This window comes from Styela clava, chromosome 15, assembly GCF_964204865.1.
Source record: "Styela clava chromosome 15, kaStyClav1.hap1.2, whole genome shotgun sequence".
In the NCBI taxonomy this organism is placed as follows: Eukaryota; Metazoa; Chordata; class Ascidiacea; order Stolidobranchia; family Styelidae; genus Styela; species Styela clava.
In genome coordinates, this window is record NC_135264.1 from 8,861,107 (window position 1) to 8,877,832 (window position 16,726).

The 16,726-nt window shown below is 33.4% G+C and overlaps 2 protein-coding genes across 3 annotated transcripts; both read left to right on the plus strand.

Moving 5' to 3' along the window:
• Positions 1-13,198, plus strand: LOC120333892 (uncharacterized). 2 transcript variants are annotated; one of them, XM_039401284.2, is made up of 16 exons: positions 1-260; positions 863-988; positions 1,923-2,003; positions 2,583-2,665; positions 2,762-3,083; positions 3,571-3,725; positions 3,871-4,037; positions 4,883-4,983; positions 5,534-5,706; positions 6,027-6,105; positions 7,119-7,194; positions 7,789-7,937; positions 8,018-8,145; positions 8,450-8,690; positions 10,393-10,452; positions 11,575-13,198. In XM_039401284.2, exons 1-16 carry the CDS (start codon positions 173-175, stop codon positions 11,949-11,951), a joined length of 2,406 nt encoding a protein of 801 aa, XP_039257218.2. In that variant the 5' UTR covers positions 1-172; the 3' UTR covers positions 11,952-13,198. The 2 variants fall into 2 exon arrangements, with proteins under 2 accessions (XP_039257218.2, XP_039257217.2); XM_039401283.2 differs by having other exon boundaries at positions 2,583-3,083.
• A 685-nt stretch (positions 13,199-13,883) lies between these two features.
• LOC120333922 (putative U3 small nucleolar RNA-associated protein 11) lies at positions 13,884-15,100 on the plus strand. Its single transcript, XM_039401326.2, has one exon. The coding sequence runs from the start codon at positions 13,999-14,001 to the stop codon at positions 14,692-14,694; it is 696 nt and encodes a 231-aa protein (XP_039257260.2). The 5' UTR covers positions 13,884-13,998; the 3' UTR covers positions 14,695-15,100.
• The last annotated feature ends 1,626 nt before the right edge of the window (positions 15,101-16,726 follow it).

The following is a 16,726-nucleotide window of genomic DNA, read 5'->3' on the forward strand; positions in this document are numbered from 1 at the left end:
TTCATTAAGCCAAAGTGTAAAAATGATGCTGCTAATTCAATATGATATACAAATTACTTAACTCGGCTAACAGTGTTGTTGAAACAGTGTTAAAATGTTTTGAAAAAAGTCGAAAAACAGTTTTATAAAATTACCATTGGAATGTCAGGAACAAGCTGCTGGATTATAAAATATGAAGATTCTCCATCATAGCGAAACTACTTTTTTGTTTTTGTTATTATATTCTACAAGTGAATGTTTGAGCCAGACATCTATACCAAGTAAGAAGCTTTCATATTCATGTATCAGTAATACGGAACTTGAGTGCTGAACTTTTAATTAGATAATAGTATCACTTTGGTTTTTTGTAGTTTTCCATCGGCAATAAAACTGCTTGCTTATGCTTTTTTTATAATTTTTATATGATTAATTTTACTCTTTGGACAAATAAAACTAAACTAGGACATAAAGGATGATGTATAAAGCGTTGATAAAATACATCATAGAATAGTTAAGGGATTGTCCTAAGATCAACTACTGTCTATGTGAAAATAAGAATTGAATTTTAAAATAAAGCCGTTTCCACTTTATTGTATCTGTTAATATTGTACCCAGTGGCCGGGCATCAGAAACTCACCCCAGACTGCAGAAAAAATTTGACACACCCCTGGTTGTAGCTCCTTGGTCAAGAGCCTTTTTGTTATGCAATATATTTATGTACTATGTACATGTATAATTTTACAATCAGATATTATTTGTATTCTTATCATAGTATGAGAAAAATTGACAAAAAGGCTTTGACACTGGCCACTCGTCTAGTACCTGATTGTAGTTCATAAGGGAAGTCTTCATTTTGACTAATTGAAGAGGATTTTTTTTGCAGATGGAGAACTCAATACAGTAAACACAATAACTCCAATTACAACCACTCCGATCTTAAGTTTGCTATTTGCTGATGACACTGAATCTACTGCTGAAAGAAAAGATGTCAGAACTGCTGCTATTCTTGGTAAGTATGGGTTTTTTTATATTCCCTTTTTGTCTTTCTTTTCTAATAGTGAATCACTGTTGGAATAGGATTTTAGCAACTTTGAAACAATACTTCTTGATGGCTAGCATATAAAAAGATAAGATAGTGTAATGGATTGTTTTCATCATTTCATTTTCACGTGAAAATTTGAGTGGGATTCAGTTATCTTGTTGCTTGCTCACATGATTATACTTGTGTGAAATTTTTCTCTGATTAAGCCTAATTTTTATGACAAGAAAAGCATGCAGATAAATAATGGTTATCACAAAGGGTATTCCATTCAAATGGATTTTGAATGGAAATGAATTTTAAACAAAAAAGTATCATTAGTTTGCAGAGTGAAATAAGCACAATATGAGTCAAAAAATGATTAATGGAATTTCAAAGTCCAGGAACAAGTATATGAATGCTAAGCTGGTTCGAGTACATATAAGCAGGCTTGTCATATATTGAATTAACTTATCACTGATCAATTTATCTTATGTCAACTTGGATGAAAACATATGCATACAATGCGATAGTGAATAATAAGCTATCTTGTTAACTCTGGTTGCCAATGACTGACACATTCAAGGTCAAATTGAATCAATTATGCATTCCCCAAAATGGATTTTTCATCACATATAAGCCAAAATTGTTTGGATTGGTTATGGAAATGTTTTTTTTGGAACAACTCCCAAGTTAATATTTGAACAAATAAAATATATTTGAGAAAAGATTTGTAATATCATAACAGTTCAAAACTGTATGTTATCCCCTCATGTCTGTATTTCTCAGTATATTTATGTTTGTAGTTTTGTCAATGACATTATCGTGAGTTTTTGATTTCAGTTTATTTCAGTTTTTGATGAGAAATAGGTTTGAGATGAGAGATTTGATAGAAATATTACAATATGATGCTTGATTTTTTTAGTTTCTGCTGAAGGATCTGGAGGCACAACAACAACAATATTGTCAGAAACAACTACTGGTTTCATTGCTGGATCTGGGTCAGGTATGTTTTGTACGGATATCTTAAAAATGTTGTGTCCCACTTGTCTCATATATCCCACTTGTCTCACATGTCCCACTTGTCGTACGTGTCCCACTCATGCCATGTCTCTCACTTGTCCTATGTGTCCCACTTGTTCAACTCATCCCGCTTGTCTCATGTGTGACAAGAGGGCCAGGGCAATTTTGAGACATAAATGAAAACAATTGGTAGTCGTTTTCCACGTGTCCCACACATGACAAAATGGTCAGGGCATTATTGAGACATTAATGAAAACAATTGGTAATACCTATTCATGTCTAGAATTCTTTCATTATTAAGTCCATTTGTTTCAATATTTATCTGTGCTCCCGAGAAGCATCATGCATCAAAAACTAATTAGTACATGTTGTGTCCAAATAAACAATTTGGACATTTCTGAGTAAAATACTGAGCTATCTTGTATGTGTACACATGTACGTATATGTGTGTGTTTGAGTCAATTAGTGTGGGTAAGTATGTGTTTGTATGTAGTGTTTGGAGCAAAAATGATACAAGAGCTTATGTTAATAAATTCTCAAAATAGTTCTTTTTATTTTTAAGGTGCTATAGATTCCACTACACAACCAGTATCCACAGTTACTAATTCTGAAATCACATCCGTAGAGGCAGGCTCGGGCATTGGAGAAAATGCCACAACCATTATTGCCTCAACAATTTCAAGTGATGCCACATCCAGCAGCTTTGAAGGAAGTGGTTCTGGTGCCACAGTTGTTCCTTCTGATGATACCACGACAGCATCATCTGAATTCACAACCAGCAGCTCAGAAGAAAGTGGTTCTGGTGCCACAGCTGTACCTACTGATGATGCCACGACAGCACTAGCTGAAGTCACCACCAGCAGTCCCGAGGGAAGTGGTTCTGGTGCCACGATTGTACCTTCTGTTGATACCACAACCAGCAGCTTAGATGTAAGTTCTACTTCGGATGCAACAACCAGTGTAGAAGATACCACAGTTACTACCATACTGGACTTTACTGCGAACGAGACAATCACCACTAACTTCACCGACATTACAACTATTGCTGCTGTTGGCTCATCTTGTAAGAATTATTTTATAATATTGACTTTACAATACATTGATTTTCAAGTTTTGACTGTTTTACGTGTTTAAAATTTGATAAAATTAATAGAAAAAGTGACTTAATTTACAATGTTGATGGCAACTCAGATAGATAGGTAAAAATTAAAAAAAATACAGTAATGTAAATGAATTATTTTGTTCAAACTATTAAATTAATTGAAGGCAATATTGAAAATTGCCACCTCCATAATCTATTGTTGTCGCTTTATATCTCACTTATTCTTATTGCAAGCGGTGAACCAAGCAGAAGAATCAGCCACCAGATGGGCATGAAATGCTAAAACTCCCAAAATCTTTCAGTGAACTTGTGCATTGTGAGTCTAACGTTTGCTCTCACACATTTATATACTTTTTATTTCAATCTTTTAAATATTCAATCTTTCCAAAAGACTCAGCTTAAATCTTCCCTTGCGTCTTACTATTTTTTTCAATTCTTTTCTTGGCAGTGTTACCCTGGTATATCATTGTGATCATATGTCTTGGGATATTGTTATTCATATTGCTGATTGTTTTTATCGTTGTCTGCTGTTTATACAAAAAAGTTTCACCTGCTCCTACAAAAACCAAAGAATCTACTGAGACTACTGGACCTGATAAAACAGTAAGTTCACCTTACAGATATAAATTTTCAGCATAAAGATTCAGCACAAAAATTTTCTGAGATATATAAATCTTTTTTTGAAATACATCAATTTTGTCAAAGAATAAAAAAAAAACGTCTATTACCTCCTATGTTTTTAACTCAGGTACAAGATATTAAAATGCAATCATTACCAGCCTATGTACCACAAGCAAAAACAATAAGACCAGAGCCAAAGGAAGAAACCAAACAAATAACGAGTTTCATATCTGACACTCCAATGGTTCCTCCAAAGATTTTTGACGACCCTGTTTATGCTGCTGTGGTCAGAGGGTAAGGAAACATCAACGCACTTGTTTGTCACACACATTTGCATTGGTGTCTCTAAAATGTTGTATCCCATTTACCCCCAAGTTACCCCACTCGGCCCAATGGGACTTCAAGTCAAATAAAAGACTGAAAATATTAGATAATATGTTTCATAATGCTCATTTTAAAGTTAGCTTCAATAATCTAGGTCAGGGGTCGGGAACCTTTTTGGTCAAGAGAGCCATAAAATATACATATTTTCAATTGCATTTCCGTGCGAGCCATATAACATTTCTTCACTTAATCAGGCCTGAAATGTTCACTCAAAAGTCAACACATACAATGTCAATATACATTTAATGTGATTTCTGATGCTGCATGTAGTCGCTGCGGGCCTTGAACGGTTGCTCACATGCAGCCCAAGTTGAAATCTACGATACTCATCACCCTTTTTCGTTTAGGCATCTCCGTAGTGTTTTTAAAACTCTATCACTCTGTGATGTCACAACATATGTTTCGGAATCCCATTGTTCGTCACAATGCATGTCTGGTAATTATCTTACATAACATAGACATGTGCTGGACGCGCGTTCTCAAACGTATTGGGAATTTCCTGCCAAATTTGGCTATAAAAGAGTTTGAAATCTCGTAACAATAGTAAGCTTAGTCTTGGAATATTAGATTTTTCTGAGAGCCATATGCCGTCACCAAAAGAGCCATATATGGCTCGCGAGCCATGGGTTCCCGACCCCTGATCTAGGTGATTTAAAAGTCTTGCTGCACTCTGACAAAAATGTAGGAAGTTCGTAAAGGTAAGGAAGGATAGGTAGTCTAAGCTGATAGTTATTTATTGATTGTGGTAATTGCAGAGAAAAACCAAAGAAAAGAATTAAATCGAAACATTCTACGCCTGATGAAGATGAAGGTTATGATGAACCTTTGCTAAGAAGAGAAAAAATACATGAACCAGGTATGTTTGATTTAATTGTTCAGAATGAAAATTTGCTTGTCCAGTGTCTTGTGTGGTAAAAAAGGTATAGAACATATCATGCAAGTTCATATTAAAAAACTTGAAATTGTTTTTCCATAAACACATTGAGCAAAGGATAAATTAGGTGACCCTTAATATCACCGAAATTATTTATGTTGGTGTTTTACTATGTTATATTTGATTGTAGTAGTATTTATCCACCCAGAGTCATTATTGTGTTAGGTAATTGAATTTTTTTTGTAATTCAAAGGTTTTAATAGGCCTGAGTTTCCAGTAATAAATATAAAGGTTGTATGTCATAATATTATGTATTTCAACAGGAAGCATGATGTATAGATGTTTTAGTACAGGTATCAATCAGTCAATATATTCAGAATTAAGTATTTGGCCTGGCTGGGTAAAACATGTAAATAATATGACGCTAAATTTATCGAATACTTTTTAATGGAATGTGAATTTGATATAGTGAAGACGCATATTTAAACTTTGGTTTGAAATTATCAAATTTTGTAAATCCCTTATCTTACAGCACGCCAAAGATCTGTCATAGCAGCACAAAAAAGGCCTCATACAAGGTGGGAAGGTGAGAGTGAGTTAGTGGAGAGAGCACCTACTCATTATCAACCGTATTATCTGCCTACACCAGTACAAACAGCTCTTACATCTAAAGCCCTTGGGAATACTCTGTCAGATGAAGCCTTGGTAAGTGTTACATCACCTAATGATGTTTTGTTTGACTCATGTTTTGTAAGAAAATATACAGAAAGATGTTGTTATGAGTGTTAATACGATTTTTGAATAATAGATGGATTAAATAGGTTCTTGACCAATAATAATTTAAAAGAATTATTTAAATTTTATTAAATATTCAATTTAAATAATTGTTTAAAACAAATACAGCTTTTGAGGCTTCGTGAAAATAATGGCTTTCATGTCACTTTCACACAAAATTACAATGAATGTGTTTTTATCAGCTACATCAATTAAAAAATACTTTCGTAATAATACTTTTCAATTTCCAGGCTCAAAGACACGCATTACAACGCTCAGACATTGAAAGACATAGAAACAAACAAAGGATGCGTTCAAGACATAGAAAAGGTAAGTCACTCTCTTTACGATTACACTTGATTACTTGGATTTGCTAAAACAAACATGTTTTCATAAAAGTATTTATGATTAATTTGACTCATACATATACAAAATTTTTCATAGAATAACGTTGCTTCTAAATAGCATCCAACAAATTTAATCAAATGAAAAAGCAAGAATTTGAATAAGGATTTTTTACAAAATTTCATAGTGGATGTAAACTTTCCTACATTTAAATTTTTTTATGTGATTAGATAAAAAGATAAATATTATGAAATGTTGTGTACCAACAACTTCACAGATACTCCTTTAATTGTTTTTCTTAAAACATGAAAGGCATTTTTTATATTAGCATTAAAATGAATACCTAATACATCATTTGCTCAAACCATCAACAATTCGTCTGTGAGCAAAAATGCTTGCTTCTTATTTAATCGAAAAATTATCTTCTTCCATGATAAAATTCTTAAATTATAGATAAGCTCATTATTGCAAAAACCCATTTATCCACTTTGTGTCTGTCATAAATGGGTAATAAATTATTCAAAGAAAGTAGAGATGAAATATGAAAGCAATTTAGTTCAATTCGCAAAACCTACAACAATTTTAATAATTGATTTCATAACCATTATTGAAAAACTAATGCTTAGAAACTGATGTCTGATATTCAGTCTTAAACATAATTAGGTACATGAGATAGAAAGCTTATCAATAAGGCTAAGCGGTGGGGTGCATCGTGCTAAGTGATAGCGATATGCTCGGCCCCGCCCCCTAATTACCCTGCCGTGGGTTCGCAGGTTCGATTTAGAGGATTGCTGGACTCGTAGCCGCTGGTCGGCTTCCTCCACCATCAAATCCATGCATATGAAACAAATAACTGGACTGGACAAGAGGCCGTGGTTTGCCATATGATTAAGCTATATCGGCTTCCCTCTCCCCCGGGATGAATATGTAAATCCTGAATGGGTAGATGGCCTCCATTAGCCTCTATATATCCTAGATTCCTTTTTGCTTATACCCAGATCCTCACCAGAGAGACATTGATGCTGTGTTGGTGCCACCACCCCCAACTATACTTCAACCATCTGCACAAATAAGGTAAACTTCTTCAATTATGGTTGTTATTGAATAATAGAATTCATTAACTTTTAAAGGTGACGCTGCTCGATAACCTTCTCTGGTTTATCGCGTCTCCCTTCACACTGAAATGTAATTTTTCATTTTTTCAATTTTGTTCGTCAATGTTTACATTCGGTTTGTGATAAAATAAACTACTGACTGACTGACTGACTGACTTAACCTCAATCTGGACATACTTGGTAGCTACGGAATGTGCGGTTATTCATTTCTTGAAGAAGTGTGCTCAAAACAAGGTGATGCAAACCGCTTAAAAATAATGCAAAATTATTAGTGAGCGCCCAAAGTACTAAGAGCTACTGAGACTATAAATAATTATAGTGTAGAATTACTTGTCATTAAATACTTCATGGCGTGAGACTTGAAACAGATCAGGTGAATACTATCGTAAAAACAGCTATGAACAGGTAGTGAATTCAGAATAACTGAAGTTCGTGGATAAAAACGGCAGAGAAAATTCGGATAATGCACGGCCTTTGAGGCAGAATTAATATTATTTGTATTAAAAAATTGGTTTTCTTTTCTACTGATCAATTTCCTTCTTGTATTATACAGAAAACGACTACGTAAAAAGCATGGTAGAATGGATATTGCTGATCAAAATCGAATAAGGCATTCTGATAAACAATCACTCGTTAATGAAAGGCCAGGAAAATACAGAAGGAAGAGAAGTGATACAGACACTTCCACAGCTTCTGAAGAAAGTATGTTTTCCCCAAATAAAATGTGCAATACACCTATTCATAACTGGCTGTCTTTTAAATTGACAACAAAATTACTTTAGAAGTTCCATCCCATGAAGCAACAATTTCAAAGATGGCAAAGTTGTTAGAAGAAGCTTATGCCTTATTGGCACCTGCAGTACAGAGAAATTTAATAGGACCTGCTGCTATGCCTGTTACACCCATGCTAGTAAGTGTTTATTTTTAACAACAATCATAAGGTATATTATATAATTGTTCAACACAACTGAATAACATTTAATTAGAATAAAATAGTTTTGAAATGGTTCGATTTCTTGGTATCATTGATATTCTGCTTCTGATCTAGAATAAGAAGCAATGGCAAAGTTTTTAAATAAAATTACCCATTTTTTATTGCTTAAAATAACTTGTGATGTCATATTACATCATATCATAATATTAAATTTCATTACCATTTTTAATAATAACTATGAAACCACAATTACAAACAATTATCTCTGATATTTTTGCAGCAACCTGCTTTCCCTGTTCAACCAATGCCAAGAAATGTAATTCCAGTTGTTCCACCACCTCCAAATCATTTCCAACCAGAGCAGAATATGCCACCTCTATCTATTCCACGAACAGTAACGCTACCTATTCAAGTGCAAGCATCACCTCCAGTTATCACAGAGTCACCTCCCAAGCCGGACTTGAATAGCAAATTATTTGCACCGAGGACTTCAACACCACCCGCACTTCTTCCTTCATCAAGTAAGTGCAATTATATTTTATAATCAATGAATCAAATTATCGCTCACTCTTGTATTCATTCTGAATATGACAAACAATGTAGTACCATAAAGCTACAAGGTAATGATTTTCTAATTAATTACCGGTACTTGAATTAATGAATTTAATTAATCGTTTTCAATTCATTTTAAAATTAAAAAACGAGTATTTGGAAAAAAAATCTTATGAAAATTTTCATTTGTTCAACTATTAGGTAGGTGCTTTTGAATGTAGAGGATTTTTTTCAATAATTTATCGAATATTTTCGTCAAAAATGTTCAAAATTTGTTGTTATACATGTCACATTGCCACATTCATTGAATTACAAATTTAGTGAAATTTCAAAATATTCAGATGTATCTAGACACCTTTTTCTGGAATTGTGAATGATTTCAAACAAATTACAATGTATTGTGTTTCCCATTATTACATAACAAAACACATTCCATTGACTGTGGTTAGGACGCTGATAACATAATGATTACTATTGTTACTACTTGTTTGTTATTAAACAAATAAAATCTGTGTGTGCTCTGTTAAATTCAGTGGGATTTAAATAACTATTTATTGTTGTAAGTGGTACTACTGTGAGAATACAGTGGACAGCATATTTACAATTTATATTCAAGTATAACATTTTCATGAAAATCATAGAAATTATGGCTTATCAAATGAATTTAACCATAATATGCTTCATCTGAAGTCCTATATAATTTTATGGCCATATTTAGTTTTTGAATAGTTGAATCTATATTAAGTTTTATTGCAATGACATTTTATTGCAACCATTACAGTTTGAGTATACATTGAACATACAAACATTATACTAAATGATTATAGTTTGCCAACTAAGCGATTGGTTTCTTATACCAAAATTGTTATGATGACAGATTTACTGTGAATGTGATCGAGATAATATCAACATTTTGAAAACAGTATCTAAACACATAAGGCTGACTTATATCTTCCTAAATATTAGAAATAAACCATTGGCTTGAGATTAAGCAGAAATCTTTATGTTATTTATAAGATTTAGATTGGATCAATTGTACACCTGTATAAGATAAAACAATAGTTTCAGTTTTTCTGGTTTCACTGAAGAGATTTGAAGTTTCTCATATTCAAAATAAGAAGATCTTTCTGCTTTTCATTAAAATATTTTGATATACCAGTATTAAGGAATATGTGATATGATATGCAAAGTATCAAAAATTGTTTCAAATTTTTCAATATAATTCAACCAAGAAGGCAAATAAAAGATGTAAATGTAAAATATGATGTGAATTAAAATCTTTATCTGTGGATGTGAATACATAATATATTATATATAATATTCACTAACTCAGTAAAGAGTCAATAATAACTCCATATTTTAAAACTCGAGTAGCTATTGTCTACCACTCCAATGTAAATAGCAAAACACTTGAATTCACAAATGGGGATGCTTTGTATCGTGTACCAGGATTTGAAATACTTTTGAAACTATCTTTTTTCAATCATGAGTTGAATAGAGTAGTCAAACATGATAATACCTCGTCACTAGGATAAGTATATGAAATTAAATATGCAAGAACTGATTCAATTTGAAAAGGTTCTATCGAATATATGAAATGACCTACACTTGAATTATATTAAGAATGATCATGCATCATTAAAAGACGCAACAATCTTGTTTATTTTCCAGGTATTTCTCCAAGTCAAGCAAAAACATCTTATGCACCATATAAACCAGACAGGGCAAATGGTAAGATATTTATTATAATTTCAGAAATATTGTCAAATTAACTTGTATTTTTTAGAAAATTTGACCTAAAAAGGAAGTTTGTTGTATATCCAGATGTGTATTTCATGGTGTGTCAAAAAGACAAAATATTAACTACAAAAGACCTTTCATTCATATATAATCTCCCTATTGTCCTTTAAATTTCAATATGCATCTAATGTTTTACCCAGCTTGCTATCTGTCGCCAACTTAGGGATAAAACATTTGCTAATTTCAGACATTGGGTAAATATTGGTTGTTTCCTAGATAAGGTAAGATAATTTAAGTTTATTTCGACTCCATAATCAGCAAAAAGGCGATAAAATGGTTGATAAAAACAAATTAATGAAAACTGATTATGAAATCAGGAAAGTAAACAAAACCTTGCACAAGGTTTAAAACCTACAAGATATAAGGTGGAAGGTATTGCCAAAAAGAAGTGGTACATGTTCACTCACCTAAAACTATTGAATCAAATTATTCACACTCGCACACACACACAACCATAGTAAAATTAGTATTAGTATTAGTGGTATTAGTAAAATTAGAAAAAAGAGAGAAGCTATAGATAAATTATATGGTCACCAAAAAAAATAAAAATAAACACGTAAAAAAGAAATTAGAATAAAAGACGAAATGTAAAAAATAATAGGAATTGTTTGCCACACCATTTTAATAATTTTATAAAAATTCCCAAACAAGAGTGAACAGTATTTAATATAAGGACAAAAAAATGATTTCTCCAAGCTGATTATAATTGGAGTCAAATGCCAAATTGCCCAACCAAAGTTGAGTGCATGAAGAGGTGGGCTAAACCTTTTCATTCACCAAACCCATGCCAAAATATTGCCAAATTGTAGTCCAGATTACATCAATTATTAAATACTACTGGCAACAGTTTAAGTATATTATAATTAGATTAGGGGATTGATACCGAGGTAGGTATTGTAATTTATTGGTTATGAAGGGTGGGAACAAGGATAAAGGAATGGAAGATGTTTTTCCTCAACAACATGTCTGAATATATTCACTTTTAACTGAATGAAGTGTGAAATATGTTTGTCAGATACACCACTAATCCATCTTCATCTCCTATTTATTAAGATGCCAATTCAATAATTTGGACACCATATCGAACATTCGATCAACTAGCCCAACTACAAGCTGAAGATCCAAATTTTTCAAGATCGTCATTAACACCATATGACATGCCTACTAGTTCAATCTCCCACCCTGGACTTGTTACAGACACCTTAGAATATACACCAATGTTCACTTCCATGACTCACACAAGAGAAACCCCGAATCAGTTATTTGATTCACAGCCACAAACGTCAATCGGAATGGAGGCTTCCACTCCTGTAGAGGATAACACCGAGCCTACTTCTTCTATAGTTCAATCTATTAAAGAAACACTGGCTAAGTTAGCAGGAAGCTCTACACCTGTTCAAGAATTCTCAGACCCTGAGTCACATAGGTGATGAGAATTGTGTACTATTTTGCACTTGATATGAGCTAGCTTATTGTACAGCCAAATCATATAACAATAATGTTCCATTATATACTTGTGATGTGAGCACTTCGAAGCAGATCTTGTGACATTCATACGCCAAAAAATAGTTTCCCATACTAAACTAAATATGTGTTTCATATTCTTTTTTACTTGTTTGAAGCTGACCAACTTTCTCTCTGAATGCCAAAATTGCTTGAAAACAAAATTTATGAAAGTATGACTCTAGCTAGGATGCAACGGTTTTCTAATTACAGAGTGTACCAAATCTGCACTGTGAATTGCCCTCCTGTTTACTGACATACCCATAGGGCCCCTGTACTTTTACCCTGTACTTATAACATCACATTTTTGTATTACAAGGTCATGTTTTTGTAAATTATATTCTAATGCCCACTAAAGTCTTAAACGTGATATTGTACATTATAATGTACATATATGTCTCTAATATTAAACTATTATATTGAAGATATATGAATTTCTTTGGTTACATGTAAAGTGTTTTGTTATTTTGTTTTATACTTTTATTTTTGCACTTCTCTGAGTGGCAGGTTGGGATGGCTACAATTATCATTTTATAAATACTATAAAATTAAACAATTGAGTGTTGAAAATTCGTTACGATTTTTTAATTTTACACTTGCTATCATGTTGCTCGTTTTGTACTTATATGCAGTATTATATTATTTTTATAGGAAAAACTTTCTTTACTTTCTTGTGAGGTATTGCTAAAGTGGTATCATTTAACATCATTCATTTCGATATGATAACTCTGCAGAACTCCATGACATTTCAGTTCAAACGTTTTTCATATGCTGTGACTATTTTGATTTCAATTTCGTTCATATTACACCTATAATATATGTGCACCAAAATATGTAAAAATTTTATATATGGTACCCAACTTAATTTTGCCAAAAGTACTGTTTATTTCCACTGTGAAGTTTCAAACATGCTTAAACTTGCGTCAAAGTCAAGCAAGAAAAAGTATTTCAATTTAAACTACCTTGAATGGAAAACCACAATAGAAAGTGACTGTTTTGAAATTTACCTACAAAAATTGCACGAACATTTTATAAAAGTGAATTAAATAATCGTCTCATTTATATTGCTCAAATTACAGTGTTTTTATTTTAATAAATATCATTTTGTTCCAAACAGGTATTAACCACCAAAGTTGTTTACCATGTTGTGTAATGAAATTAATGAAATAAAATGATAATAGTTGATGGTTGAGCTCATTTTATAGACGTATAGCAGCGTTGGCCAAACAGTCGGTCGCCAAATCCTATCTTGCCATATGTGTGTTCTGTAGTTTAATTAGACAATATTTATAAAAGGCGAAGCGTTTCATGTATAGCTTTACTTTGTCAATCGCAGACTATCAAAGAAGAGCGACAACATCGGGAACAGGCGCCAAAATATTATCGTGATGCTAAGTGAACTGCGTCTCGAGTAATTTCCAAATCAAAGTGTAATTAACGCATTGAAAAAAAAAAGGTTTCAAAATGTTTGTATTAATATACTAGAGGCAACATATTTTATTTTACTTCATTAAATAGCATTTCAGTAACTTACATTCAATTTTCAAAAAGGAATTTTACAAAGCGCCCAATCGGGCATAAAAATATGATAAAGTTTTCTGATCTATCTCTTGCAAAAGGCGTTTCTGAACGCTACGATGAGAGTTTTAAAATACCAAAGGGTCAGAATACTATTCCGAGGGAAGACAAAAAAAAAGTCTTTGTTGAAACTATCAAAAACATCACTCATTTTAAGGTAACTAGGACGTAAATACTAAAATGTTGATGGAAAAAAATGACCATTCGGCAAGCGTATGTTCAATTTAAAGCGAATTGAAAAGGAAGTCTCAAATTTATGACTCCGTACACATCCATTTGATATTGACTGACATGCTGCCTCCTCTGTCGAATATCCCGCTACTACGGCGTTGTGGTAAGCTTGCTTGGAGTTTGGTTGATTTTTGCTGGAAGTGTGGAGTATAATTTTTGAACACTATGTCTGCTTTCAAGAAAGCACAAAAGGCGAAGCAAAGGCCTCACAGGGAAAGGGCACAACCTGAAAGTCGACGGCATTTGGGAATTCTAGAGAAAAAGAAGGATTACAAAGAACGAGCTGATAATTTTCATAGCAAAGAGAAACGAATCAAGATCTTACGTAAGAAAGCATTAGAAAAAAATCCTGATGAATTTTACCATAAAATGATCCATAAAAGGCTGACAGAGGGTGAATTATGGCTGGATAATAAAAGACCAGAAGACACAATGACAGAAGCACAAAAAAAGTTGATGGCATCGCAAGATTTAAACTATGTTTCAATGCGGCTTCAAATGGAAAAAAAGAAGATAGCAAAATTATCAGAATTCATAGATTTAGCAGATAAACCTCAAAATACGCGGACAATTTTTGTAGATTCGAAGGAGGAAGCCAAACGATTTGAACCTGATGAAAGTTTTGTTCCATTGTCGCTACAATCAGACCACCCAGAAGTAGTGAAACATAAAGAAGAGAAAGAAAAATTGAAAAGAGAATTAGAAAAAAGAAAAGAGAGAGCGATGGAGCTTCAAATTATCGTAGACAAAATGGAATTGCAAAAACATTTGGCAGATTCTTCAGTTAAAAGACAGAAAATTGAAAAAGAAACTAAAACATCAGCTGCAATTTATAAATGGCAAAGTGTAAGAAAGAGATAAAATTGTGTTTGATTCCCTTCTCGATTTCAATTCTCAACTCGGGGAATGAATGCATTGTCGGTTTCCTTATTTCCTACGAGGTGCAAGCATACGAGGGTGTCCAAACGTAAAACCAAAATTGGGAATCGTAATGGCTGTTGTACTGAGAGAAATACAAATGTACGAATCCTACTTAAAAATTGACCTGAAACTTTTTTGAAAGGTCAGGTAGATGCTTGCTTGCATGTATCGTCTTTTGAGGTGGAAAGTTTATATCAAGATTTTATCTTCTGGGTAGTTGTAGTCTTTGGTACAGGCATTTGCAGGAAAAACGCTCAAAACATTCTTTCCTTTAAAACCCTATCAAAATATTTTGTGTTGGTTGATACTGATGCGTGTGGAATTATAAATTTTGAATGGTGGAATATTTTGTCAAACTTATCAGTGTGGGTTGGGAATGAGATGGAACCAAAATAACTCAGATGACTTGTAGGTTTTTAATGGCAATTTGGAATTGCACCAATAAGTGAGTAAGTGACCATGCATTGAATTAGGATTGTAAACTTAGTCTGCAGAATAAAATTCAGTTTAGATACTTAGAAAAATTGGGGTCTCTTGTAGTTTCGTACCTAACATACTTCTAGTAGGCGTATCATAACAATAATAACACGTGTCAATCCTTTCCCCCACCTGACTAGCCATCCAAAAATTACATCACAGTGACGTAATAGAGCAGACGAGCACCCGAAATCGAACAGCTATTTTTATCGTCGCAACGATCCCAGTGTGTGAGAGATCGATGATGTCAGTCCGTTTGTTATGGTCGGCGCCGATGCCATATCGGACGAATATTTGGCAAAAATTGTTATGCTACGCCCACTAGAAGTATGTTAGGTACGAAACTACATGAGACCCAAAAATTGTTGCTACTTTGTTCTGCAATCTCAGCGATTTTAGTTAGGAACGAAGTGGTATTGCATAACATGTACCAAAGTGGCACCCAAGATCATTCTATTTCTGAAATGTTGTCACGGACCTAGTAGTTGAAGTAATGTGAGGTTTCGACAGTATCCATATCTTTGCAAAATCCTTTCAATCACCCATTAAAGATAAATAATCCTTCCTAGAGTCCTTTACACTAGACCTGACCCATTAGTAGAGATTGTACTCATCTGCTAATGACGAACACGCACTGTACTAAAACCCCACAAAATTGTTGCTTCGTCCTTTGGAACACAACCGCCAGGCAAAATATAATTTATTCCAAATATAACGTGAATGACGAGGACGCGAGAACCTATTTTTGAAGCTCTATTCTAAACCAATCATAACATGTGCGTAGAGTGAAACTGTCATATGTAGGTAATCAAGACAGACTCTGACACGCAAGTTTTTTAGTTATATGCTGCGAGAACGTTTAATCAACTAGTTGCTTTTTGACTTTCTGTCAGGAATTGGTGAATTCTCTCCTCCAATTTCAATATAAACATGCCAGACTCACGAATCCCCAACCCCGTTTCTTGTACATGAAAATGGGTCTGTACTGCTACCCCACCATCCCCACTAAATAACATCAACTACTTTGTACAATTTTCTGTGGTTATTGCACTAAGACAAACAAAAAAGAACAAGACCTACCACACATATATATATAAGTTGCTCAGAAGATTTTACACCGAATGGTGAAAGGAGAAGAATTACTAAGCAAGCGGTAATGCAGAATGTATTGAACGCCAAGTCGACCAGGAAAACATTTTTATTGCCTAATTATTCTTAAGAACTCTACAGATTTGCTGGTGATTTCATAACAAGCATATACGGGATATGACACCTCGTATAGTTTAGAGCAGGGCTTCCTAAACTTTTTTGGGCTGCGGACCCCTATTCATGAATCTTACCCCATCTTATGCTGTATCGTTTTCTATGCGTAACTAACGAGAAAGGTTAATGTTTCATCAACACAAATGACATTAATGTGATGAATGAGGTTTCTTTTCACTGCACAATTTATTACTTCTCTGAGAAATTTGTGACAAGCGAACTCGTAGGTCCG

Bases quoted from the DNA above. Each gene is read 5' to 3' on its own strand.
- LOC120333892 (XM_039401283.2), top strand. From the start codon at position 173: ATGAAGATTCTCCATCATAGCGAAACTACTTTTTTGTTTTTGTTATTA. The intron at 261-862 runs GTAAGAAGCTTT...TTTTTTTTGCAG, and splicing joins GAGCCAGACATCTATACCAA to ATGGAGAACTCAATACAGTA. The intron at 4,984-5,533 runs GTATGTTTGATT...CTTATCTTACAG, and splicing joins AGAAAAAATACATGAACCAG to CACGCCAAAGATCTGTCATA.
- LOC120333922 (XM_039401326.2), top strand. From the start codon at position 13,999: ATGTCTGCTTTCAAGAAAGCACAAAAGGCGAAGCAAAGGCCTCACAGG.